Genomic DNA, 27,854 nt, shown 5'->3' on the forward strand with positions numbered 1-27,854 from the left:
GTCTACACGAGCATCTTTCTCTGGGATGTGTCAGAGTGGTCCATATGCCCCCGAAGCCTATCTCATTAATCACTGTGATCTGTCTCAATAGAAGGGAATTCTCAGAAGGAGCTGAAATGCAGATTTAACCAATGAGGTCCTATCTGGGCAGATTCATTATAACTCCTTATATAGGTCCCAAGAGGACCTGGCCGGTCAGGGGTGTACCATCCGCTTTAATAGAAACCCTACTTAACCCACATGGGCATAAATGAAGCTGAAATTACTGGAGAAGTTTATACTGGCATGTGCTGACCCCGTGGCTCTGTTCCATCGTAATAAAGTTCTGCGGATTTAATACATTTTCTCCGTAGAGTGTCCACGGCGGACAGAGTTGTGAACAGCACATTCTGTTTCTGCCATGAGAATAGTTCCATTCAACCAAGTGGCCGATAGGAACCCAGTTAATTAATAAAAGTACATTCCTTTTAAGTACGGGTTTGAGTACTGTTGTGGCTCGGCTGCCCCCTGATTGCATGGGCTTGGACAAAGCCAGTTGGGAGGTCGCTAATACGAACTCAGCTGTTATTTACAAAATGTACTTTGAGGCTCCGAGTCACGAGGTCAGGCAACAAGGGCAGCGGGTGGAAAGAAGAGAGAATTGGTGTTGAATTTGTTGATATGCTGAAGCTCAAAGGGAGGGTGGCTGCTCACCAGGCTCACATCCCAGGTAAAATGAGGCCACACCAAGTTATGGAATTGTTACCTCTCCAAATGCCAATTGGGGTTGGCTTTCAAAGCACTGCAGAATGAATCACACCCTGTCCTGGCTGAGGTTTTTGGGGTAGGAGGAGGAAAGCCTGGCTTTGTCCAACGTTACGTGAGGGGGAGCCAGCAAGTCTGCAGAACTGGGAGAAAATGACCATCAGTCAGAAGCTCAATTTTTAACCCTTGTGTGAATCAAAGGATGCTTCCTCATCCCCTTCCCCTCTGATCTTAGAGAATCAGCCCACTCTCTCTATCACCTTCTACTACCCTCTTTCCACACACATTCACATTTGACCCAATTCCCCCTTCTATCCAAAGACGCGACCCAATTCTCGAGCGTTCTCCCCCACAGTTCTGACCCAATTCTCTCATCATTTCCACAAAGACGTGACCCAATTTGGCTCCATCCTTCCCCATGTACATGCGATAACATTCCCCCTACGCCTCCCCACACTACAGATCTGACCTAATTTCCACCTCCATGCTAGTCATTCACACCTGTTCCCCTCCCCTGCCCCAGTGGACCAGAGCCAGACGCTTACCTTCCCTTTCTACAGGTGACCCTGGCCCCTTCTTTTAATGCTGAAGACACGGCTCTACCTCTGGCGGCAAACTTTTCTCTCCCCAGGTACATTTACAGGGATTTGACCTGATTCTCCCACTCCTCAAACCCTACTCGGGTCATTGATGTCATCACACCCCCTCTCCCCAAAGACACGTGGTTTGTGTTATTGCTGGAATGTCCAGCCCTCCGACAGAGCCAACGTTCCCAAAGTTTTCAGCACAACCCAGGGCAGACAGTTATTTTGGCACTTGGCATGACCAGAGGAAACTGCACAGCTGCCCGTGCCTTAATCTGATGTTCAGTTATTAGGTTATTGTTGAAGAAATCATTTTGTTGGCAGCATATCCGTCAGCATTTTGAATTTTCTTTTTTTAAAAAAATATGATGTGTGAACAGTCCTGGTGAAGTGTTGTGGATAGCCCAGGGCTAAAGGTCTTTACAGGAAAATGTGGAAAAGAGCAAAGACACCAGCCACCAAACACTCCCCTCGCTATGGCAGTGGGACTCCTTAAGAGGGTATAGGAGATTGCTCTCCATGGACTCCTCATTCTCGGCTGCTACCTAATTAAAAAGTAAATATGTTTCAATTATCACAAATGATTTTTATTTAGCCACTAGGAACCAGACCACAATCATTTTTGCATTTCATAAAAGCTCCTAAGCAGCTATCGGGTGACAAGGACATTATGTACTATCAATTTTGGGGACTGATTCGGGTGAATGACCTTGGGCTGGGGGCAGGTGGTTGAGGGAGCGTGCGAGAGGGCTTTTGGAGCCTCGTCCTCCTTTCTGTAACTGTTTACTCGTCCCTGTCCAGCGGTCTGCTTGTGTTTGATGTAGGAAGAGCCTGCTGCTCTCCTCGCTTTTCTCTGAACTTGGCTGAGCTGGGGCCACACTCGGGGTGGAACTAGAATTAGAAATAGTTGTTGTTTTGATAAATCCAGCATATTGCTATGAACAGAGTTTCTCTTCTAAAATGAAGTTACATGAGTTAAAAGGCTTTGGATACTGTGAAGAATGTTCCAAATGTTCTTATTATGATGACAATCCCTATGATCATCACTGCCATCACAATCTTGATCATCACCACCTTCATTACTACCTCTTCATCACCATCACCATCACCACCATCACCACCACCACCATCACCACCACCATCACCACGTGGCATCACTACCAACACCACCATCACCATCACCACCATCATCACCACCATCACCACCACCATCACCACCACCACCACTACCACCATCACCACCACCACCACCACCACCATCACCACCATCACCCCCACCACCACCACTAACACCATCATCACCACCACTACCATTATCACCATCACCACCACAACCATCACCTCCTTCATTGCTACCTTCATTGTTACCAGCACACCACATCTAACAACTCTGATTCTGTCCTGCACTCTTTCATTCTTTTTCTCCTGTCAACCTTTTTATAAATTTATTTTTTAGAAATTTTAAGATTTATTTGAGAGGGAGAGAAAGAGAGAGAGATAGCAGAGGCAGGGGCAGGGGCAGAGGGAGAGGACCCCAAGCAGACTCCTCACTGAGCACGGAGCCCAATGTGGAGCTCAGTCTCATGACCCTGAGATCATGACCTGAGCCAAAACCAAGAGTTGGATGCTCAAACGACTGAGCCACCCAGGCGCCCCATAAATTTATTTTTTTAATAAAGAATAGGAAAGAAAAATAGAAAAATCATGTCCTGTGTTTTATTTTATTTAAAAATTTTTATCTGCTTTCTTCATAAGTTAGAAGCTCAAGGTCTGCCTATCTTTATCGATTGGTCAATCTATCTATCCATCCATTCATCTATCTATCATCTATCTACCTATCATCTTTTTCTTTCTCTTTGGTTGTATTTCTGTGACTTTTCCCTTTTTCTTTTTCTTCAGACCTCCACCCTCACTTGCAGTTGGTTTAGAGCTCAAAGCCTAAAGGTAACCGATGCAGCAACTTAGCACGTAGAGAATGCTTCCAAACGCTCTAGTACAGAGACCAGAACTTTCTTATTTGGAAACAGCATAGTGAAGAGCAACTAAGTTATTTTATCTTTCCTGGGGAAAAATAGTACATCTCTTTATTCAGCATCAAAAGTTTCTAAAATGGAAGACGGCAGTAAATCCACATCTTTGGTTGGCACCTGGTGCTTTAGGGCCATGATGTGCATATTGTTGACAACCAGTGAGTGCTTGCTGAATTGGATTTGAGTGTCAGCTTTTGGACAGGAAAGGACTCAAATCCATCGTCCCTTGGGCAACCACCTTTATTCTCAGTCTCTTTTCAGGTCACATCCTTAATCTCTCCCACTCCTTCCTTTTGTCCTTTATCGAAATTCATGATCCTGATGCTGAAGTAAAATTGATTACTGATGTTTGGAATCCACTGGGTTTCCAGGATTTAAATCCGAACTCCACCAACAACTAACCTGAAAAGGTCATTTTTCTTTTGGCCTCAGTTCTCTCATCTGTGCAACGGGAATCACTGCCATGCAGGAAACACTGTAGGGATTGAATGAAAGAAGGTCTATACGGTTGTAGCTCCCAAAGTATCCAGCCCACGGTAGACATGCACTTGGTACATGTACATTTCTTATGGAATGTCCCTTCCTCCTCTCCCTATGGTGTCCATTTTTGGTACAGCCAAAGGATGCCTGGGCTGCATGCTTTTGGGGACCAGCATCAGCTTATCTTTACAATGTTCAGCCATTAGGAGAATCGGATCACTGAATTAGGGAAGTGTAATATAGGCAGACCAGGAGGCAGGATTCCCCTGTGGATTTGCTACCTTTTAGCCTCTGGATAGTCCATCTCCAGGGACAGGGATGATTCTCACAGTGTGGTAATACCTGGGGAAGGAGCTACAGGGCAGGAAGCCCCCTGCTGGAGTGAACAGGGTGAAGAGGGAGCCCTGAACCTGACTCCCGCCTCTGCACCTGTTAGCTGTGCCACTTTGGGCCATTTACTTAATCTCTGAGCTCCTTAGTCTCCTCCCTGCTACACGAGACCCTAACACAGATGCTGCGTGTTGTTCTGAGGAGACAATAAAAGCCCTTAGTACCTGGTGGCGGGGGGGGGGGTGCTCAGCAGATGTTTTCTTCTCTTCCTTCCCTCTCTAGCCTCTCTTTCTTTTTGAAGACCTCCTTTTCTTTGCATTTCCTCCTCTTCCTAGGCTTTGTGACACAAGATTTTGAGAAATGCTGGCTGCTCACTGGTGGCTTGTGTGGAACCTGCAGTTGCTAGGAGCATGGCCACTAAAAAATCCAATAAGTAATAAATGTTTGATTTTATAAATAAGAAGAGCAACAACACAATTATTTGGGATCATTATTAAATTGTGAAATCCAATGAAGCCAAAGTGATAATAATTGCATTGAAAGTCAGTGGACAGCTACACCCTCTAATTTGTTGGAAAATACTACCCTACTTTATTATTGATGCTTAATCGTGCAATTATTAAAAAGAAGACCTCCAAACTGACAATACTAATAATGGTGATAAATCTTCCCGACATGGAGGGCTCTCACTTTGTTTTAATTGAAGGGAAGCTATGGAAGTGTTTTCCCTCATTTGAAAAAAAATCTTCCTTTTTTTCTCAGGCCATCTGTCTGGCTATTAAAATCCCATCAGCTTCATTGTGAGAACGCTTACTTCCCCCACGCCTGCCATCCCAAAGGGGGCTCTTAGAGCCAACTAGTTCACGACAGCTCAGGCCCCTCCAAAGGGAAAGCACACTGCTCTCAATTCTTTCTTTGAGGTATCCTGTCTTTCCCAGCCTCTCTGTTAATGGCTGCATAGACGGTGATTTATTTCCAACCCCCCACGTTAATACCCAGCAATTAGTTTATACCTTTAATAGTGTTGATTTGTTCAACTGTTTGAGAAATAACTGTCTCTTTTCAGCAGTCTAGGCTGTAAAGAGACAGTGCTGGATCTTCAGGATAAACATGCTCGGGGTGAAGTTCAGCACTACAATTTCAAGAGCATGCTCTATAGATGAACCTGTGAAACCAAGTGGTTGAGTCAGGACCAAAGGTAGGGAAGGACACACCTGTGTTCCTCTGCTCTGACCCAACACCTGGAGTCCTAACCCACATAATTGCAAACCTGTCCTAGATCCCTCCAAATCCTTTCTGCCGTTACTGTCATGCAAGACAGTCATTACTATTACTACAAGGCTGGGGCCTCCCCCCCCCCCCCCCAGGACAGTCATTACTGAGAAATCTCATAGCATTTCTTCACACTAGCGGCAAATCCCTCAATGTTTGAGAGACTCTAGGGTGGAGAAAGAAATCCCTTCACTTCTAGTAGATGCAGAGGAAAGAGCTAATTCCTCTCCCTTAGGTGGTCTTGGGAGGGGGCATCTCCTGACCCTTTTCAGGAAAGGAAGAGGGGGGTGATTCTCTCCCGTCTCTCATCTGCCACAGAACACAGGAATAATAAGGCCTACCATGCAGTGGGTTATAAAATTTAAAATAATCTCTATAAAGGACTTGTACACAGAGTAGGGGCTCAAAAGATCATTGATGTTGCAAATCAAGATTTCCCAGCCTTCAGTCATTTGGGTGAAGACCTACAGGAAGACAGAGGGCAAGTCCTTCAGCTCAGGCTCATCTGTCAGCAAAGGAGATAGGCTCATGACCTCTCTCTGGGCTGTAGTCCACACCATTGTCCTTCCAGAGATGTAAGCATGGGTCAAATTTTAACGAAGAGCTGAGTGTTCCCTATGCCACAGAAAGGCTCTTGGAGTCCAAGCAATTTCTGTGGATTGGCCTCTGACCTTCTCTTTGCTTTCCACCCCAGTGGCCCTCTGTCACTAAAGAAGAAAGCCTATGAGTAATGGGGATGAGGAGACCCCAGTCTCTCCATATTTTCCAAACCTGGTGGATGGTTTATAAGTCAGAATGGTGCTTTTGCGAAGTGAATGATGGGCTGTTGTGGTATCTGAGGTGAATTTAGTTGGTAGAGGGATGACCATTTCAACAGATTTAAGTGCAGTATTTTTAATGTGTGTTAAAATTTTCACTAGCGCATTAAGCAAGTGATTCCTTGGCTATTATTGCTTAGGATGAGGCTAAAACAGGATCAGTTAGAGAAGTATTCAATTAATAACAACATAGGTGGTACCTGGATATGGCAAACATAATGAAGGCGGTACCCAAATGACTGAAGGCTGGGAAATCTTGATTTGCAACATCGATGATCTTTTGAGCCCCTACTCTGTGTACAAGTCCTTTATAGAGATTATTTTAAATTTTGTAACCCACTGCGTGGTAGGCATTATTATTCCTGTGTTTTGTGGCAGATGAGAGATGGCAGAGAATCACCCCCCTCCCTGGGGTTGTGGAGCTGGTCGGGATTCAAACCCATGCCCGTCTGATGCCCTAACAGAGCTCTTTCTGCTGGATCGCGCTGCTTAATCAATCAGGGAAGAAACTAGGGCAGGATGTGGTTGGATTCTAGGGAAAATCTATGGTCCCAGGCTGCTCTGGTGTGCGGTCCTGTCGCCTGGCCTGTAATTTTAGCCCCAGTCCTGACCACAGGCTTTGCAGCTTCATCCCTCAGTCCAGGAATATTCCTCCCCTGCCTGGTTATTCTCTGAACTCTCTGGGTCTGGGTGAATTCTCCTCCTGCAGTGTTTTTGGGGCTGGAAGCGGGGTGTCTTTCACTGCCTGGGGTGAGGCAGGCCCCTCTCCGCACTCTGCTCCTGTTTCTCTTCCCTCCCACCAACTGTCATGGACCCTCTGGCTCCGCTGTTCCATCTGCTCCGAGAGGGGACGGCCCCCATGCCTGGCCGTCTTCCCTCCCTCCCAGCGGCCTCTGCCCATCCTTTGCATGTTCTCCCCCCAACATCAACCTCGTTTTGCTGCGCTTCTGCTTCCCGTTTGTTCCTTGGTCCCACCTCCTGCTTTCCCAGTCTCTCCTTTTTTAAGCCACTGTCTTAGACATGGGGTGGGGGTGGCTTCTTTTCCCCTGTGGTCCTCTTCCCTCGCAGGCATCAGCCACCCCGCCTATCCTGCCTCTGGCCATGTCCTTGGAACCCTGGTGCCAGGCACTGTGGCCACCGAGGCCCCCTGGGAAGGCCGAAAGGCACAGTGTTCTCAAGCTAGAGGGGAGGCCCTTTGAAACAGACCTTACCCGGCCAGGTTCTTCTGTTCTCCTGTGAACTCGGTCCTGGGGGAGGGACTCCGCTCTTGCTGGGCTGAGGCCGGGAGAGCAGCCTGTTCTCCGAGCCACTACTTCCATGGCGAGCCAAGACTCAGACCAATGGATCCCTCCCTTCCTGCATCTGTCTTTTCATCCTTTCTTCCTTTCTTCCTTTTATCCCTTCTTTCCTTAAAACAGTTTGCTGACAGCCTACTATGTGCCAGACGCTGGCTATTGCATTCTGACTGATCAGCCAATCCCCCGTTTATGGACCAAGTGCCCATCATGTGCCAGGCACCCCACGGGGCAAGGGGGCACATAGGCAGGTCTGATAGCCCCCTGTCTCAAGGGCCTTACCACCTGCTTGAGGAGACAGAGACTCGAACACAGAGAAGCCTGAGAAAGTACACGATCTTTGTGCACTTCTGAACTGGCAGGGGCAGCAGATGCCCGACCTTTGGCTTTTGCAGCCCGTGGGGAGATGGGTTGCCGCCTGGCTTTGGGCTTTGATCAGCTTCCATCCCCCACTGCACTGTGTTGGCACGAACACTGCCACTAAGGAATGCCAGACCGTTTCCGGCCACCCCTCCCCCCACCCCAGACGTACAGCCCCATCTCCAAGCAGATGTCCCCGTTCCTCTGTTTCTCAGTGCTATCTGAGGGCTCCCTTTTGTCAGATCCTACTGCCCTTCCATGTGACTTTGTGGGACAGGTAGAGAAGCCCGGAGCTCACCCGAGGGTGCACAGAGGCGTAAGTGGGAGCAATGGGATAGAGACCCAGGAGAGCAGGCGGCCCTGCCCACAGAGAGGCAGAGTATGTGGTCCACAGGGAATTTTTTGGTGTTGCAGGATGGCAAAATCCCGTTGGTTCCACAAGCATTACTGAGCTCCTACTATGTGCTAAGTGCCCAGCTGGGTGCTGGAGGCTCTGCACTAAACGCTGGGAGGTAGCAGGGCATCCGGCTCCTGGTCTGTGGCTGACTAGCTCCATGGCACTGGCAGAATCCCCTATCTCTCTGGGCCTCAGATTCTTTGGTCACAAGGTGAGGGTCTAGACTAGATGAGCTCCCTGGATATACTGCTAGATACTTTCCCTCAACCTGTAATAAAGAGGATCTTTTCCAGACTTCCTTATAGTGAATGTATGGTCAGGTGACACACTTCTGGCCAGTGACCGAAGCAAAAATATTCTGTGATATCTTTTAGGAAATTTCCTTAAGAACCATGTGACAGGTGCCCTCTGCCTGTGTCTCTTTGTGCCATTCTCCACCTTGATGCCTGGAATGTGAAGACAGTGGCTGGAGCTCTGGCAGCCATTCTAGACTGTGAGGTTGAAGGCCACACCATAGGGATGGTGGAGCAGGGAGCTGGTAGGCGCCTGCATTGCTAACCTATTTGTGGCACCTGGAGACCAAACTTATACTATGTGTCTCCAGATTGGTTTACTTAAGAGAGGATAAACTTTTGTCTTATTTAAGCCTCTGTTAATTTTATGTTTCTGTTACTTGTCAAGTCTAATCCTTCCTGATACAAGCTCTAAAATCCCTTCCAGGAGTACCATTCTGAGGTTGTGACATTAGGGGATCTTTAAACACTCACTCCCTGTACTGGGCAGAATAATGGCCTGCTGAAGATGCCCACACCCCAGTTCCTATAACCCGTGAATATGTTACATTGCATGGCAAGGGGGAATTAAGGTTGCTAATCGGCTGATCTTAAAGAGAGGGAGATTATCCTGGATTATCCAGGCGGGCCCAATGTAATCATGAGGGTCCTTAAATGTGGAGGAGGGACGCAGGAGAGTCAGAGTCAGAGGGATGCAACATGGGAGGGACTCTGTCTGGCACCTGCCAGCTTTGAAGATGGAGGAAGCCTTTCTGCCCCAATAGAACGTGGGCAGTCTCTAGAAGCTGGAAAAGGCCAGGAAACAGATTCACCCCTAGAGCCTCTAGAAGGAACACAGGCCCGTTGACACCTTGATTGCAATCCAGGGAGACCAATTTCAGACTCCTGACCTCCAGAACTGCAAGGTGATTAGTTGGTGTTATTTTAAGCCATTAAGGTTTGTGGTGATTTGTTACAGCAGCAATAGGAGACTAATACACTCCCTCCATTTCCTACAGGGAAGATAAGAGTCATAACACCCACATCATAGAGTGCTGTGTAGCCTAAGCAAGGTGACATACGTGTGGTCCTTAGGAGTCGGCCCAACACACAGGAGACCCTCAAACACCATCAGCTCTCAGGGGAAACCATCCATTCCTGTCATAACTGTGGGCACCACCGTTGACCCTAAATAACAACATTAGCTGAAATATACGGACGGAAAGTGCCCGGGACTAAACTAAGGCTTTACCAAGTTCAGGTGCTCTGAACTTATTCAGTGCTTCGGAGGAAGATTGCGATCTTCCTTTCAGAGGTGAGCAAACAGGCCCAGGTGGCTGGTGGCAGAGGTAGGATTTAGATCCACGTCCTCTGGCCATGCTCCAAAACCTTGCTTCTCAAAGTGTGGCCTGCAGACCTGTGACATCAGCCTCACCTGGGAGCTAGAAACAGCATCTCAGCCCCCTGCCTGGACCCCACCGCATCGGCACCTGCGGGTCAGTAAGACCCCCAGGGGGTTAGTGTTTCCATCACAGTTTGAAAATGCTGCTCTAGAAGAGGCCCTCTGCTCTGTCCTTGGCCTCACCCTCATGGGGGCGGCCTGAGGTGGTGTCATGTCCTTTGAGCCGTTCTCTTTGGATCTCCTTGGCAAACTCCTATTCATGCTCCAAAACCCACTGTGAAGGGCATTTCCCGCGAACGCCTCCCCTGACCTCCCCAAATAGAGTTGCTGTCTCATCCCGCCCATGCACACACCTTTATCAGTGCCCGAGCTCACTGGCCCCCATGCTTTTGTACGGCTCTGTCTCTTCTGCTAGGCCTCCATCCCTTTCAGAGCAGGGGCCTGCCTTCTGTCATCCAACGAACATTTCCTGAGTACCTACTATGTGCCAGACGCTGATCTCAGTCCTGGGGCTATGGCAGTAAATAGGACAGACCAAGGACCCTGGTCTCCCAGAGTTTCTATTCTGGTTGGGAGAGAAATAATATACACTCTAGACAAATTCAGAGAGCAGAAAGCATGATGAAGACAGGGAGGTAGGCAGGAGAGGCTGGGAAGAGGATGGGTGATGTCAGCAGCGGGGATCAGCGCAGACCCCCTTCCGCAGGAGCTGACTGGTGTCTGAGCTCCACGAATCAGCACAGAGCCTGGCCTACCAAACATCCAACATGTGTCAAGCGGGATCCGATTTGGCCATTCCCACAGATCAAACGGCATGGCTTTACCTTCATATCCTATCCGTTCTGAGCAATTGCAGGGCGCCTCCCTCCTCCCTCCCCCGAAGACTCTGGAAATTTTCCTCTTCTCTATGAAGCTTTGTGAGGCAACCACGGAAAGTAGAGAATCCCCTGTGCCCCCCGTGCTCCAGCAACACCCCTGCCCTCTCTCCGCTGGCCCCACAATGTGGGCTGTCTCCCTGGCGCCTGCCATTTAGTTATTGAATAAAACACACCACGTGGCCTGCACAACAGGGTGCACTTCCCCCCGAACTGGGGTCAAGGTCAGAAAATGTCAACCTCTGAAAGAGAAACTATGGGGGTGGCATAAAGTGGGCGAGAGCCTCTCTTTAAAAGCAGCAAGTTCCTGTAGAGATGCTTTATGAACGGGGGCCGGTGAGGCTAGCCTTCCCCCTGAATCAGCCCCGTCAGCAGCCACTGCCCGGGGACCGCTGGCTCTCCATGCATTTATTTCCAGAGGCACGGCTTGGTTCACTCCGTTGGTGGCTCTGCCCTGCCTGGGCTGCTCTTGGTTTGCTTACATTTCCAGCACTTGGGGGCCATCGGGAGACACAGCCTCCACCTACAATTTGCCATTGGCATCAGAGGAGCTGGGCATTCGAGGCAGGGCAGCCAGGGAAGACGCTTGGGAGCGGAGGGGACTTTGGGGGACTGCAGAGCCCCTGCAACCCCTGGAGGGACATCTGTCTGCTGCCTGCCCCGCCCCTGCCAACTGGGGCCAAACAGGAAAGGGGCCCCGTGCTTACAAAAACCTGACTGTTTTTCTCAAGAGAAGCCGAAAATAAGGGATTTTTATAGGGAAGTTCACGTGTGGAAGATTTGAGGGCTACACACAACTCCTGGGCAGGTCACTGTTTGCAACTGCTATAGGTCAGGAAGTGTGATCCGTAACAGGCAGGATACAACTTTTCCCATTTACACAAGAGAAAATCGAGTCAGAGAGGTGCCGTTCCTTGTCCAAGGTTACCTAGCTGGTAAGGGGTAACGCTGGGATTTGAACCCAGGCCTGGCTGGAATATTCTCTGATTATGAAGGTGCTGGAGAAAATCTGAGATTAAATATGTATCCTAATCTCTAGATGCAAAGCTATGTTCTATGTCTTTTTCTTCATTCATTCATTCATTCATTCATTCAACAAACACTGAGCTCCTACTACATGCCTGGCACTGGCGAGGCCTGGGGGACACAGATCTGGAATCCCTCTATCCAAGATGAAAGGTACCATCTTCTCCCTGCAGATTTCTCCTCTTTGCCCCATTTCAGACAAGGTCATTCACTGTCACACCTTCCTCAACAACAGTCCCCAGGTCCTGTGGATCCTCTGGGGTCAGTCCCCTTCCCTGGGTCAGCTGCTTCATCACTTGTCAGACTGTGCAATCCTCTCCTTCCAGGAGTCCCTGCTCTGTCCTCCTCCTCCTCTTCCCATCCCCACTTCCCGAACCATCCTCCCAAAGTGCGAGTTTGACCGTGTCGTTCCCTTCTTGACAATCTCCTCTCTGGTCTCCTTGCACAGCATAGCCGTCCCTCCACGATGTGGGCTCTGTCCAGTCTTGTCCCTCGGTACTAATACCTTCCCTTACCTCCCCTCCGAGCAATACCAGAAACCTTGTGTGGTCCCCTGAACAATCCGTGCTCTCTCACACCTCTTCCTGGAGCAAGGTCCCCACCCTGAGTGTGCTTGCTTGTGTCCCTATATCCCCCACTAGAGTATAAGCTCCTGGAGGGCAGGGCCACATCTTCTCACCTTTTTTAAATAGGATGGTACTTGGCACGTAGTAACCCAGTGAATTTTGTTGATGAAGTGGCTAAGGGAACTCATGGTCTAGAAGTAGAGACAGAACCAGAAACAAGTAACGGGAAGATGGAAGATGTGTTAGAGGCATATGTGGACGCTGGGGGAGGAAAGAGGGAGGGGATGTCACCTAGGTGGGAGGCAGCTGAGGTGTTGGGGAAGTGGCAATTTAGCCGAATCCTGGAGACAAGCAGAATGTGGTTGGGAACAGGCCCTCTTGGCAGAGGGTGGGGGAGAGGGTATATGCACCCTCTCCCCCTCCACGAACTGCAGAGAGAGGGATGTCCATGCATTTTGAGGCATTCTTCTGTTCTCAAAGCAATGAGAAAAAACTGGCAGCCCGGCCACTTTTCCCCACTCTGCCCTGGGTAGGGAGCCTATCCAAACTGACGCTTCAAAGTTTTGAAGACTTCATCATGCGTGGAGTACAAATGGCAATTTCTGCTCAGCCTTGCCTTCAACTTCTCCGAGATATTTATTTATAAATTTGGGGGCTAGGGGAAAATTGCAAATATAATTAGTGTAACAGAAGGCTGTGCACAGGTTTTGGGGATGGACAGCTTGGGCTCTGCTGTATGACCTCAGGTGAGTTACTTAAGATGGAGATAATGGGCATCACCGTATATACCTTCAGAATCATAAAGGTTAAATAAGAGCTAACCTCTGGAAAGCATCTAAATAGTGCTTAGCACAAAGGAAGCACTCAATGGGTGATTAGCTATTATTATTCTAGTTATTATGAGTTTCAAAGTGATGTCAGGGTTACCTCCTTTGCAAAATATATCGGAGGAAAACTGGGGGGAAAGGTTTCCAACCTTAGGGACAATTCAAGAAGGATGAAGGATCAGAGGTGTGGGGACAGAAGTGACAGAAAAGAATGCATGATCCTTTATGCAGAGAAAGCGAGAGAGGAGAGCAGTAGGTCAAGACTGGAATAAAGGTCTCGGGGTCAGCAGCAGCCAGTCACCAGTGAATTTTGCCCCACAGCCAGGCCAGAGAGAGGCTGGCGCTGGGGGATTTAAATGGCATGTTGATGGGGTAGTAAAACAAGTAGCTGATTCCCCGTCCAACGAGGCCCCAGCAACCGTGCACCTGGGATCTCATACCTAATCCTCGGCATTCTTGTTAGCAGCTGGAAGACTACCCAAGGTCAAGGAAGTTCAGGGAAGAGTGAATGAAGACTGTCAGCAAGGGAAAGGAGCGGCGGCTCCTCAGAGCCGACCCAGGGCTGCTAAGCAGTGCCTCTGGGCCAGGTGATAAGGAACAAGGATTTAGATTGAGAGAAAAGGTGACTGCTGCCTGGGAGGGAGCAGGTGTGCTGTGGCTTATCAGCTTCCTGCAGCTTTATGCCGAAGCTGTGGCCCCGAGGCACCCCCCCCCCCCAGAGAGCCTCCCAGGGTGCAGGGCGCAAGGGGGATCACCTGCCTATTCTGAGTCTTTCACAAAGGGGTTCCGGCCAAGCCTAGGAGAAAAGACTGGTCAAGAGGATGCTGGGAGATTTTGTTTAGGAGCCTGTCCCCTCCCTCGATGGGAGCTCCTTGAGGGCAGGCGCTGTTTCTTTAGTCATTGATCCAACGTGTGGCTCCTCAGCACTCTCTCTGTCTGCCAAGACAGATGCGGCACCCGCCTTCATGGAGCATTCAATCTTTTTTTTTTTTTTTAAAGATTTTATTTATTTATTTGAGAGAGAGAGAGAGAATGAGAGAGAGAGCACATGAGAGGGGGGAGGGTCAGAGGGAGAAGCAGAATCCCTGCTGAGCAGGGAGCCCGATGTGGGACTCGATCCTGGGACTCCAGGATCATGACCTGAGCCGAAGGCAGTCACTTAACCAACTGAGCCACCCAGGCGCCCCTGGAGCATTCAGTCTTATAGGGGGACACAGATCACAGACAAGTAAATGCTAGGAAGGGAAAAGTCAGTGTTAAAGGTTGAAGAGGGAAAGGAAAGAGGGTAACAGGACTGGGGGCTTCTTTAGAATAGGGTAGTCAAGAAGGCTCCTTGAGAAGGTGACATTTGAGCAGAGACTTCCTGCATCTTTGTAACCGTGGGGGCTGGCTGGGGGGGGGGGGTTATACCGGGAAGTCAGAAGAGAAGGGAAGACCTCGATGCACCTGTTTTGTGCATCCCTTATAATCTCTCTTCTCTCTGTTTACTGCAACCAACTCTGTGCAAGTCACCTGCTCACTGCAACAACCTCCACGTTGTGCCTCACCCCTTCCCAGTAAAGCTCACCAGCTCCGGCCGACCCCTGGTGCCCTCCGGGAAAGCCTCAACATCCAGTGAGCTTGCTAATGGGTAAAGCCACTGGCTGTCTTTGCTTGAGCCTTCCTGGGCCTCCTTTTCTTCCATGCTGAAACACATACTGCCCTGTGAGCCATTTCTGTTCCTTTGGGAGCACATCCCCACTGCCTCCCAGGCTCACTCCTCCCTGCCTTCTCCCTTCCAGCCGCGCGGGACCCTTGGCATGGCAGCTTGGGCATCTGTTTCTGCACCTGGCCCTTCCTTCAGTCTGAGGTGCTCTTCCTCTCCCTAGCTTGCTCACCCCTACGCATCCTTCAGAACCCGGTCTCCCACGGCACCCGCCCCCCCAGTCTCTGTGCTCCCAGAATCCCCTGCGCTTGTGTTCCGTGCTGTGCTGTCGTCATAGTCTGTTTACTGCTGTGTCTTCAGTGCTAGACAAGAAGTCTTTCTTGCCCGAGGTCAGGGACTGAGCCTTTGACTCTGTCCTAGACTCTCACACAGTACCTGCTATTGCTCAGGGAACAGCTGTTGGACAGAGATCCACTGTCACCCTTTTCCTTGTCAAGAAAGGTGCTGTAGGACCACACTCTTCTGCCTTCTGCTGCTCCCCGAGTCATGGGAAGGCACTCGCTGTGTACTGGTGAAATCCCTCAGGCTCTCTGAGCACCCTGCCTGCATTTCCCTCTGCCAGCAAGATAGCTTAGCATCTTCATATGCTTCTAAGGCACATATTTTAGCTTTCAAGGTTTCTGAACCTCGAGTGTGTTTGACAATTGATGTGTCCATTAAGTTCGTTCTCTCCTCCCCCAAAAGCTGTTTCAGTAGATGGTTCACTTTATAACTGATCGTGCCTGGGAACCGAGGGGAGATGGAAGTGGGCGAAGAAGGCCCTCTCGCAGCCAGGAGAGAGGACCAGAATGCCACGAGGCCCACGCAGCTCACCAACGATCCCAAAACGGTTGACATGCATTTCTTGGCATTGGGGATGAAGAGCTCTCCTCTCTCATTCCTATTTTCAAAAAGTCTGCTGGATATAACTGAGCCGCATTCAAATTCCAGCTCAAATCCTCGATGATCCTAACCGATTGGAAGAGATGCCAGGAATCTCTCTGAACTTGTGGGAGGGGGAGGAGAGGCGGCAACAGGCTGTCAAATGTCTGGTATGGAGTGGGGCCTTTTGGCGAGATGCCTGTTCTTTGGGATCCCCTGTGGGGACTCACCTGGATGGTCCTCAGGATGGGGGGCCTGCTCACCACTGCCTTCCTGTGTTAGCACAGGGCTGGCACCTGCCGTCAACACCTCCGCTGAGCGGATTTTGAATTTTGTTGATTGGAGTTGAGTCGATCTATTCCCTCCCTTCTCTGTACTCTCAGGGGGAGTTCGGAGGCCAAAGAGACCAGCACGATCAGATTGGGATGGAAGCAGGAGGAGTAGGGAGCGGGGCTCGAATCCTCACAACGACCCTAGGGGCGGTCACTAAACGGATGGCACAAAGGAGGCACAGAGATGAAATTAACTAGTCCAAGGTCACACAGCTTATAAGCAAGAAGCCAAAAGTCAAAGAACAAAACTCTTTAACAAGACTAACAAGGCCACACACCTCTGGGACTTAAACTACTTCTGCACCCCTGTCCCCACACCATCCAGCACTGTCACCCCACTACAGACCCACCTCCAGCCTTCACCCAGGCCTTGCCTCGCTCTTCCTCACTGATCTCTGCACTTGCTGCCCTCTGACCTGGAATGGCCTTTCTTCCTCTCTTCACCCAATTAACTCATACTCCTCCTTCAGATATTCATTCTCGTGTCCCCTCCTCAGGGAAGCCTTCTCTGATTAGATACCATCTCGATATTCTGAACTCACAGTCCCATGCGACCTCCCTTGAGAACGCTTATCATGGTTGTAATTTACATATATGTGTGTATACATATTCTTTGAATTAGGGCCTATCTCTCCCAGTAGGCTCTAAGGACTGAGGGCTGTGACCCTGAAAGGAGCCACTTCCCATCCTGACTTCAACCTGGCGCTTTGCAGAACTTCATCAAAGATTTAACAAATAAATGAGCGAAGGAATGGCCTGATCTGTACCTATAAACTAACCCAGAAACTGAAAATGCATATATCATTTGAATACGGGTCTTTCTGCCAAAATACTTATATCTGAGGCTGAAAGGAACCATCGAATTTTGAACAGGTTAAAAATCTTTTGCATCATTCGTCCGGTATCTTCTCCTCCCGCCTGACCTGAAAGCGAACGCTCAGGGGAAGCTCTCCCGCAGGATCTCTGTGACAGCCGCTCTGGACGATGTGGAGGCAGGAAAGCTCGGCCAGGATCTATTTAGAGGACGCTCACCCCCCAGCACTTCCTTCTCAGGCATTTATTTTTTTCTCCAAACACTTTTCCTTTTTGTTATCTTTCCTTATTCTTATCCCTTGTGTGTTGAACACTGCTCTCCCTTCTCTCTCTCCCACCCTCTGGCCCTCCCTCTGTCTCAAGTTCACTATTTTCTGGAATGTCAAAAAAAAGGATGCTTTTGCCACCACTGATCACCGTGTACCACTGAAAGAACAATCCTTTGACGGTGTGAAGGGACCGCCATTTCTGAATCCCCACCGCGTCCTGCGTCCTACGTTCACGCCCCAACAAAGGCTGACGCCTTGCAACGTCCTAGTTGCCATGGTTACAGCAAAGCGCAAAACAGACCGCAATCCCTGCCCTCATGGAGCGCGCAGTCCAGGGGTGGCGACAGACAACAAATACCACGAGGAGACTATGTACTGTGCTAGAAGGTGGTAAGTACTCTGTAAAGAAAAAGAAGACAGAGTAAGGAGGACTGTAGGAGGGGTACAGGTTGGGGTTGTTGATTGCAACCGCAGACAAGTCGGTCAGAGAAACCACCCTGTGAGAAAGCTATTTGGCTTTCTTTTCACAGAGAAGGAAACAGGCTTGAAGAGGTGAGAGAACCTACCTCGGATCTCCCAGGCTGCAGTGCTTGGAATGAACCCAGGCCCGTGTGGCTGCAAAATTGTTTCAACTACACCCCACGCCACAAAGCTTCCCCTGAAAACTTCCATGACTACAGGGGACCTAAATTTGCTGTTTTCTGAAAAATGCTTGCAAACATAAAACCAATGGATAGTTTACATTAAGGACACTTCCGAAAATGAAAGGGCAAGCCCAAAGAGGCACGTGGTGGGTCTGGCCTGAAGTTCAGTGTCGCATTCCTTCTGCCTCGTGGGAGTGAGGGGGTTCTGGCAGAACTGTCTCTCTTCAAAGCACAGGGCAGCTGGAGTGAGTGGCGTTTGGAGAGTCAGGTGGGTCAGAACCCAGATTTCCTGACAGGCTCAGGCTGGGCCCTCGATGGGGGACGCTTAATGGGACACAATAAAATCCAGTGCTAGCAGTGAATATGAGCACAAGGCCACACAGTAGGCCAGGGTATGTGCATAGAGCCCTCTGGAGGCTTGCAGGGTGGAAGCGAGGGGCCTGGATTCAAGTTCTGGCTCTGCCCATATGGCCTTGGTGTGTGATGTCACTCCTGTGTGCCTAGTTCTGCTCAGCTGTGAAGGGCAGGGGGGCGGGAAGGGCAGTGTGAGTGGGCAAGGACTCGCAGAGTTTGTTCCTCAGTAAAGGGTTCAAGTTTGCCTTCCCAGGTGAGGATGCTTAAGAATGTGGGGCTTGGCTCTATGGAAAACTGCTGGTCAGAACCTAAGACCTTGGGGACTATTCTCAGGGTCCTGGGAACTGGGTGGAGAGGTTTGCTAGAGAATAGAAGATTCTGGGGTACCTAAATGGGGATGGTCCATAATGCCTGCTTTCTACCCAAAGTGTCTGTTCCAGTGACTATTACAATCCAAGTGGACTTTGGTGTACTTTAAAAGCGGAAAAGGGGAGAAAATCAATTGGTTATTTTTTCCTCACTTGCAGAGACTGAGTCTACTGATAATTTTCCGCTAGCCAATTAGGAGCCACACAACCCTAATGACAGACTCCTTCTGAATTGAATTAATGAATTTTGTGATTTGTTATTATTCTTTTAAACAAGATGCACCAGGAAGAACAAACCAACCATCCTGACTTCCTCACCCCCTTCTTCCTTTCTTCATTACTCGCTTGTCACATGTCCTTATGATGTTTGAATTAATTTAAATAATTTGAAGAATTTTGAAATCAATCCATTGATAAATATTTTTATGCACCTATTGTGTGCAAAGTGCCTACAAAGGGTCAAATAATCTTGGGAATTCTGGAGTGATTAGGTATATCATGCGATGGCCCATTAAGAACTTCCATAATCAGCTCATCCACACTTAAAGGTAGATTATCTGGGAAAGGCTGTTGGCATCCCTAAAATAGGGAGAACTTTCCTTCTGGAGAACAAGAGAGGCACTGCTGAACCCAGCCTGGAGCCCTCGCCACCTCGCAAAGGGTATGCAACTATCAACTTGACAGAGACAGTTCAGGAAAATTGAGACACTTCTTGCTCAAAGAGAGTCGGGAGGTAGCAAGGGTTGCAGAGCCACCGTGAGCAAGCAGCACATGGAAGCAAAGATGGGAGAAGCCGTGGATGGAAGAGGAAATCGGAAATTCAGTGGAGAGAATGTAACAGTGGAGACAGAGAAGACGGATTTCTGCGCTGCTTCACAGCAAGGAAAGGGGCGAGAGAGGGAGGGCGGGTTCTGCTACCGACCGCGTTGTACTGCTCCTGACTCCTCCTCTGCAGGGCTGGAAATCCTCTGGGGGAGCCGTGGAGCCCGGACGGAGGGGAGGGAGGCGCAGGAGAGAACAAACACAGAGTGAATTTCTTGCTGCCCCTGGAGACAATGATTCCTTTAGGTGACAACAGAGGTTAATATCCTGAGCAGCAAGGCACAGCACGGCCCAGAGATGCCTCGCTCAGAAGCGATGCTTTCGGGTCCTGTTGTGGATTTTATTGAACTGTTCCCTGAAAGGGCCAACTCATCTCTCCATTCGGAGGCTCTTAGCGCAGCTTTCCTGAAAAGTTCAAGGACTTCTATCGGGCTCCACATACGTGGATCCACATGCAGCCCGTCCCACCCCGTCAGTCCCACTAAGGACTCCCAGTCTGCTAGGGAGCTCAGGTTCACACACAGAGACTCGGCTGTTCACTCTGCAGAGGGAAAAATAATAAAGGTTGTGGCTTCTTCTTGGTTCCTCTCCTCTGCTGCTGGGTGTCAACCCCTAACAGGTGGTCCTGTCCCTCCTCATTCTTCAGCAGACTGGTACACTTCAACAGCAGCAACAGAGGCAGGGAAATATTTTCTGATTTTTATTTTCATCAAGAAGTGAATGGAAGAAAAAGCGTCTCAGGCGACAAAAAGCCCGAGTGAAAACCAGAAAGCGGAAGAGATCAGAAGCAGACAGGGTTGTTTTTTTATCTGGAGTTATCAGCATCTTGGGGAGATTTGAAGTCTGTTCACAACTTTTTTGGGGGGTGTGGGCAGGAAATACAATAAAGAGGTGATGGGGGAATCTTTTTTGAAAGCCCCATTTCTCACAAAAAAACATAGACTGGGGGACAGGTGAAGCGCTGACAACATGATCTCCATAAAGGCTGACCCTATTTTGAATGCTCCAGAAAGCGAGTATAGGAACTCCCCACGAGAACCATCTGTGCCAACCTTCAGAAATAAGTGCTCTTACGGTCTTCGGAAATCAGTGCAGTCTTTGAAAATAAGTGGCTTAAAATCTTTAAACCACTTCCTAAGTGGCCAAAGCCCAACTTCCTAAGGCGGTCCCAGGCCCACAAAGCCCCACAGGGACAGATGCTTTAGAAATTGAAGGCCAGGTTGAACTAGGGCCCCGAGCACCCACCCTTCCTGCCTGTGCTTTGGCTACAAGTGGAAAAGGAATAGCATCCTGAAGGGAGCTTGCCCCAGCCCTCCCCTCACTGCCCGGAGGCCCCAGGCCTGGGAGAGGGGCCAAACCCACAGCTCCGGTGCACATCACACAACCCTTGGGAAAGTGTTGTAATCCTAACCCTTTTAGGGATGGTTGGGGGGGGGTGGAGGGTGGCAGGGGGTGCAGCATGGAGGGAAAGTTAAAGGGGGTGGGCAGCACATTTGGGGATGTAGGCACCAAACAGATGGAATTTAAATGAAAATACTTCAGCCTTTTAATATACAAGTGATCCAAAGCCACCTCTAGTCCTCTTGCCTTCTGGGAATTATAAAATGTTTCAGAGATCACAGAATGAAGAATTTGCAAGTAAAACCCTGATAACAAAGTATATTTATACCAACTTAGCAATTTCTGAGTATATTTCTCCTAAAATCATATTCCATCTTTCCTCTAATTTCTTGGCTGCATATCTCCATCCATCTAACTAAAATCCAAGGAAGGCAAATTGCTACTATGATCATTTCCCTAAAGCAACTCTCATTCACTTTGCTTTTCTTCTGTTTCGGAATAGAAGTCTGCCATAAATGTTTAATTAAATGGAAGCCTTTCCACTGTTAATGACAAGCTGCTTGAAAGGCTTTTCATTTTTTAAGGACGGGTGTGTTTAAAACAGTCCCTATTAATTTCCTGATATTGATTCTCTGGCTGGGGAAGAGCATAGAGTATTCAGCATACAGCTCCTCTGCAGACTATGTTCAAGGCAGCGGTTTGGATTGAGAAAGGGCACCAAATGCAGTATGCGTCAAATAGACCATCGCTCAATGAAGTCACTTAGCTATTCAAAACATGTTCAGCCATCACTCAACCGTTTGCACCAAGAATGTTGGGAGGGGGGCACGAAACTGGTGCTCTTTCCCAGACATAACCATTTCCCAAAGAGCGGCTTTTGCTCAGTTTGGGTTAGACCCTGGGCCACATCAGTTTCTCCCTCTCCCGTCCGTTTCCCTCTCTTCTCCCCCATCTCCTGGCTTCAAGTCCCTGCATCGCTATCCCATGTTGAGCTTAACAAACAATCCTGCGGTCCCCGCTTCCCAGCGCTGCCTCAAACGGCCTCCGGCATTGGTTCATGTCAGAAGCAAAGCACATAACCCTTTCTCTCTGCACAGAAACATGTATCTCTCTGTTCACGTTTTTCTATGGGTAGCTGTAGCTTGTACATACAGATACGGATACATATATATATATATATATATATATAGCCATTCAAATGCAGTCCCTCATATTCAAGTCTGTTGCTAAATGCAGGTTGTATGACCTGCAGGAGTTTTTTGCTTTTTGTTTTTTTTTTTCTGTGCTTATTAATGTATCTCAGAAACACATGCCTTCATCTGTACCCTGATCTCCCAGGCTTTACACCGTGGGGACCCCTTGGCCCACAGCACATGCACAGACACACATGTCTCAGTGACCCTGCAAGATCAAGGCAAACAGCTGATACCCCTGGTCCACTGCCCCCCCTTTCCCCCCTCAAGCTCCCCAAGCCCTTGCCTCCCTCCCGGCCTCCCTGCACAATGTCTGATGCTCAAGTTGGCTTCAATGCTGACTGTATTGCTTCTGGATAACAGGCATGTCACTCTGCGTGGATGTGAACTGGTTCTCAGCCTAACCTGCAAGTCAATTGCTGTTTATTAGAACTTGGGCTTGTTTCCTGTGAGAGACGTATGTATTTTTAGACTTTGTAAACGTTAAAGCACACACATACACACACGCAGCCAGTCGCCCCGAAAGATATGTGTGGCTCATAGACATTACGAAATGCTCTTGAACTCAGCTTGAGATCCTGGAATAATTAGGATTTACCAAATAAGGATTCTTAGAAACAACAGATTTTTTTTTTTAAAGGAGATTTGCAGATGATGATGTGTCTGGGACTTTTGGGGAGTAAGGGGAGGAGGAGGGGGAAAGGAAGAGCATTTTCGAATTCTTCATTACGAAAAGAGGAACAGCGTTGAGAGAAGCAATTATTTTCGCCCCTTGTAGACGGCAATGCTACACCAAATGGCAAATCCTAATGATTCCAAAGCAGGCAGAGCTCATTCGACTTTTAAAGACAATTTCTTGTTGTTTTCATCATATCATAGATTATTCCAATGAAGAGGTTTAGGGGAAGGGGGGGTGGTGGAGGCTTGAGAGTTGAGTATGGTTTCTGCTTATTGATTTTCTTTCCTCTGAAACTAACCCAACCAACCTTGATCTGTGGTGGAAGGAGTGAAGTAAGAAAATGGTGGAATGTAAAGGGGACTTATTTGGAGGAGGGTGGGGAGGGGGAGTGAGAAGGGGAGGGGTGAAGTGGAGAGGGGGAGGAGATGGGAAATCAAATACCTTCTAGGCAGCAGGTTCTCCATAATCCAGAATGGGTCATAACTTCCTCGTTCTTTTTGCTGGTTTCGTTCTCACTGACACTTTTGGTCTTGCAAACCCCTCTGGAGTAGAGCCAGTAGTCGGTTCCCACGGCTATGGTCATCAGACTGAAGGCAGCGAAAGCACCAACGGTGGTTAAAAGCATTTGAACACCTCGATCAAACAGCCCCATAATTCTTCATTATATAAACACCCAACCGACTTCTGGTTCTCGGGAGAGTGTGTGTGAGGGTGCGAGTACTAAAGCAAAAAATAAATAAATAAAAATAATTCCACTACTAATATAATGGATATATGTGTGACTAGAGACTATGGAGAGATATAAAAACAGGGAGGTAAGAAAGCTCACGGAAAAGAGTGTAAATTATAAAGATCACACGGGAAGAGAGGCTTGCCTTTTGAGATCAGAAACTGTTCCAGTTGCAGTAATTTTTTTTTTTTTAAAAAAGGAAAAAAAATAAAAAGACACCCCCCACCCCCCCAAGTGAGATGCCTTAATCTCTTTTCCTAAAATTCCGGTCTCCAGTTTCCATATGTGATAGCTAATTTGGAGATGGCTTCCACAGTGAACCGGGGAACAGCCGCATTCTCAACACAATCTCTCATGGTCGGGACCTAGACAGTTAGAGATTGTAGAAGCCGGGATGCAACCTTCAGTCTTCGTGCTCGGCTCTGCGGCCTGCGCCATGAAAATCCTTTGCTTCGCCAGTTCTCTTCCTTGGCGGGGCGGGGGGTGGGGGGTGGTCTCGGGCGCTTTCGTTTCAGACCAGACTTCCCAGTATTCTGTAAGCCCTTGATCTCAGCTGAACAGGTGCGGGGGTCTCGCCTTCCATGGTTTTGCCCCGGCGGCGGCGGCGGCGGCGGCGGCGGCGGCGGCGGCGGCAGCAGGGCGGGCAGGCACGGCGGCGGCGGCGGCGGCAGGACGAGCAGCGGCGGCGGTTATTGTTGGTGGCGGGGGTAGTGTTGGCGAAGTGGGGGAGGGAGGGGGTTTCTTCCGAAGAATCGAGGCGGGTTTCCCTCCCCCTATCTGCAAAGCTCCTGGAAACAAGGGAGCCGGCGTCTTGCTGCAGGATGGGCCGCCCGCCTGCCCCCCCCACTCGCTGCCCGCTCGGCCCCCGGCGGAGGCGCTCCCACCTACTGCATTACCGGGTGGTGCTGAACTGGACAGCTCCCTGCGCCGCTCGCTCCGCGCGCTCCCCGGCTCGCTGGGCGGCCCGCCAGGAGGGGGGCGCGGGGCCGGAGTCCTCCCTCCCTTCGGGGGTGGCAAGGCCAGGGCAGAGCGGGGGGGCTGCCTTTCCTCTTTTTACCCCTCTCCCCAGTCCTAAAATGAGCGCTCTCCTGGGCTCCCGGAGCTCAGAGGAAGGCGTAGCTAGAGATAGCTCGCTCCCTCTCCCTCTCCCTCTCCCTCTCCCTCTCTCTCTCTCTCTCTCTCTCTCTCTCACTCTCTCTCCCCTGCCCTCCCCCCTTGGTGTTTCTTCCAGCTCAGCCTCCTTCTCATTCCATCTCTACGTGCCCAGAGCTTCAAATACAACCCTCCCATCACAGTCAGATGGGCACAAAACTTCGACCCGCCGTTTCTCTGCCTGGAAGCGGTGAAAATATAGCCTGGATGGGTAATACAAACACGATCTATACGTGTTTTCACTTTGCTGTTTCGGGGTATTTGTTTTGTTTTATTTTATTGGCACGTTAGCCGTGTCTCCTTTTGGTCGTTCCTCTCTCGTCTCTTTGTCTCTCTCCAGCTTGCAGGGGGTGTGCTGTGCACTGTGTGTGTGTGTCTCTGTAGTTCTCTGTGAAATTCTGAATCTGCTCCTACAAGCAGACATTTTGGAAAGATTATTCATGGAAAAGGGGGTGCAAAAGGGTGGCTGGTGGCTGGGGCTTGGGCAATGATTTCCATCTCAGGGATGAACATGTTTGCAGGGGAAGTGGGAGAAATGTGAATCCTTCTAAGTTCCCGTGTCATTCATAAACTGGATCGGAAGAGATAAAAATCTCCCTGCTGTGAACACTGAAACACATCACAACCCCCCCCCCCCAGCAGAATGCTATCCTGGGTTAATTACAGCACTACCTCTTCTTTCTACATGTGCAACTTTTCCTTAATGTGACTCCTGGAGAAAGAAGCCCATCAGATTCCTGCTGCTATTGATTACATTTTTCTCTGATCAATTTCATAGTTAAGTGAGGGAGAGCACATGAGGCATGATGTAGGTGCACTGTTTTTCATTTTTGGGGGGAGGAGCCTAGAGAGAGGTGTGAGTCTGGTGGGTCTGTTGGGGGTTACAGATGTTTTAATTGCATAACTCAGTTATTCCATACTTTCTTCTCTTTCCCTCCATTTTTGTCTTGAGATCATTTGTTTGACAATTTCTCAGTGATTTGGTGATTATCACAGGATATGTAATAGACGACTGAATTAAAAACAGACTTTTTTTTTGGTGTTGTCTAACTTCTTTCCCTTAGCTGAGAGTTGGCGTGCAGGTATAACCAGTGCATACTTGTTGGTGTAGAAAAATGACCTGTTTCCCCACCCTGCATAAAACTTCCTTTTCTCATGCTCTGTTCCTTTCTCAGAAGGGAAGGCTCCTACAAGGGGCAACTGCTATGCTCCTGGCATGTGGGAGACGGTCCCTGTGTCTGGAGAACAGAAGCACAATTTCAGCAACCTTTGCTAAGTTACCTTTAGGGTATAGCAAGACATTTGCAGACTGAGGCTTTCTCCAGTTTTGTTTCTTGTCCTGTGAGGACAGGGATGGGAACTGGGAGCGGAGAGGGCTGATGTGCTAATCCACTGAGCAGGGAACTTAGCAAGTCCAGCCAGTGGTTCAGGTGGGTGATTTTTTTTGGCTCTGGTCTGTAAGGAAAAAGTGAAGTGCAAGCAGGAAGTCCCCTTAGATGTGCTAGGCCTTTTTTGGGGTGGGGGAGTGGAGAGAGGCTTGGCTGAAGCCACACAAGACTGAGCAGCTTGCCATCTCCTACGCTTGTCACCTTGGTTGCCTCTGACCTGTCCAAGAAGTCCCTTCAGACTAGAGATAGAGCCCTCCTTCTTATCCACCCATCCCATTACTGACCAACGCCTGAATCTTTTGCTCAAATGGAATCAGTCCCAGAGGCTCAGAAACTTCTGTTTGACCACAGAAGCTGGTAACATCTTAGCCACTGACTGTAGCTGCAGCTTTAGCAGCATGTGATTAATCTCCTGGCCGGATAATCACTGAGAGGAGGAAAGGGGGTTGGAGGGAATGTAACAGCTTTGGGCTGTCAGTGTGGACAGAGCAGACTTCTGGAGACAGAACAGGCCTGGGGCCACAGGTTAGCCTCTGCTACTTAACTGCATGACCGCAAACAAGTCAGTTTCCTAGAGCCTCAGTTTTACCGTATGTAAAATAAACACGTTGGTACGTGCCTCTTCCTCCTTTCTGGAGTTGTTCCTACTTACTGCCTGCTTTTCACCGCTGCCACCACCACCATGCCCAGGCCTCTACCGTCCGACTTCTAGCACTTCATTGTGCATGCATCATCTCTCTGACTTGTGAGCCCTTTGAGGTCAATACCTGTGTCCTGTTCACCATGATGTCTTGGGGACCTTGCTCTGGGCTTGATACATAGCCGATACTTGATAGCAATGGCTGAGTGATTATAGTATGAGATGGGTAATGTGCCTGGAACACAGTAGGTGCTCAATAAATGTGACTTGCCTCTCATTTCTTCTCCCCACTTTTACGTCCAGTTTGGTCTCCAGCGTCCTTCACTCTAACTCCTATTCCGCAGCCCCCCCCCCCCCCCGACCTAGCCTTCTCCTCAGGTCCCTTCTGCAGACCCGACAAGGCTGCCTAGGAAAAGCTGGCTCAGTGTGAGCCCCATTACATGGTTTGGGTCCACCGGGCACACATACTTAGCAGCTGCTGAATGGGTGCTCTTAGGGGAGCAGCTTTGTGTGCCTGCGGTTGGTTACTTGGGAAGGGCTTAGAGGAAATTAGCTGAAATGCCACAGGCCTATTTTGAGCTCCTTCTTTGATGGAGTGGAAATAACATGGGATTTGGGTGCAGCAGACCTGGCCTTGAAGCACAAGGCTGCCATTTCCTCACTTTTGACCTTGGGCAGTCTCTTAGGACACTAGGGCACTCTCTGGGAACCTCTCTTCATCTGTCAAGGAGGACCATGGGAGGAACCTTACGGTGTGGTTGTCAGTATCACATGGTAATAACAATAACAGAAGCCAACATGCCAGGCACGGATCTGAGCTGAATCCCACTATAACCCTATGAGACATGTACGATCATGATTCCCATTTTACAGATGAGGAAACCAAGACACGTAATGGTTTAAGTATCTGGCCTGAGGCTGCCCAGTTAGTGAGTGACAGAGCTGGGATTCTAGTCCAGCAGCCAAGCCTAAGAACCTATGTCTTACTCACTGTGCCTTGACCCAAGACACAGACTTTCTGAATAAGGGTATTACACCAAGTTTATTTACTTCTCATCCACAGGCTTGGCAAGAATTTAGGGAGTAACTTCTAGGTGCTGGGTGTTTTCACAGAGATTCTTTTTTTTTTTTTTTTTTTTAAAGATTTTATTTATTTATTTGACAGAGAGAGACACAGCGAGAGAGGGAACACAAGCAGGGGGAGTGGGAGAGGGAGAAGCAGGCTTCCCGCGGAGCAGGGAGCCCAATGCGGGGCTCGATCCCAGGACCCTGGGATCATGACCTG

At 49.2% G+C, this 27,854-nt stretch overlaps 1 protein-coding gene across 1 annotated transcript in view; it reads right to left on the reverse strand.

Moving 5' to 3' along the window:
* CACNG2 (calcium voltage-gated channel auxiliary subunit gamma 2) overlaps window positions 1-24,003 on the reverse strand; it is a 109,647-nt gene extending 85,644 nt beyond the window's left edge. The window contains exon 1 of the mRNA XM_032416307.1: window positions 23,101-24,003. Coding sequence (XP_032272198.1) covers window positions 23,101-23,311 — 211 coding nt within the window. The 5' untranslated portion in view covers window positions 23,312-24,003. The remainder of the gene's footprint in view (window positions 1-23,100) is intronic.
* Window positions 24,004-27,854: the final 3,851 nt, after the last annotated feature.

Source organism: Phoca vitulina, unplaced genomic scaffold (assembly GCF_004348235.1).
Source record: "Phoca vitulina isolate PV1807 unplaced genomic scaffold, GSC_HSeal_1.0 scaffold19, whole genome shotgun sequence".
In the NCBI taxonomy this organism is placed as follows: Eukaryota; Metazoa; Chordata; class Mammalia; order Carnivora; family Phocidae; genus Phoca; species Phoca vitulina.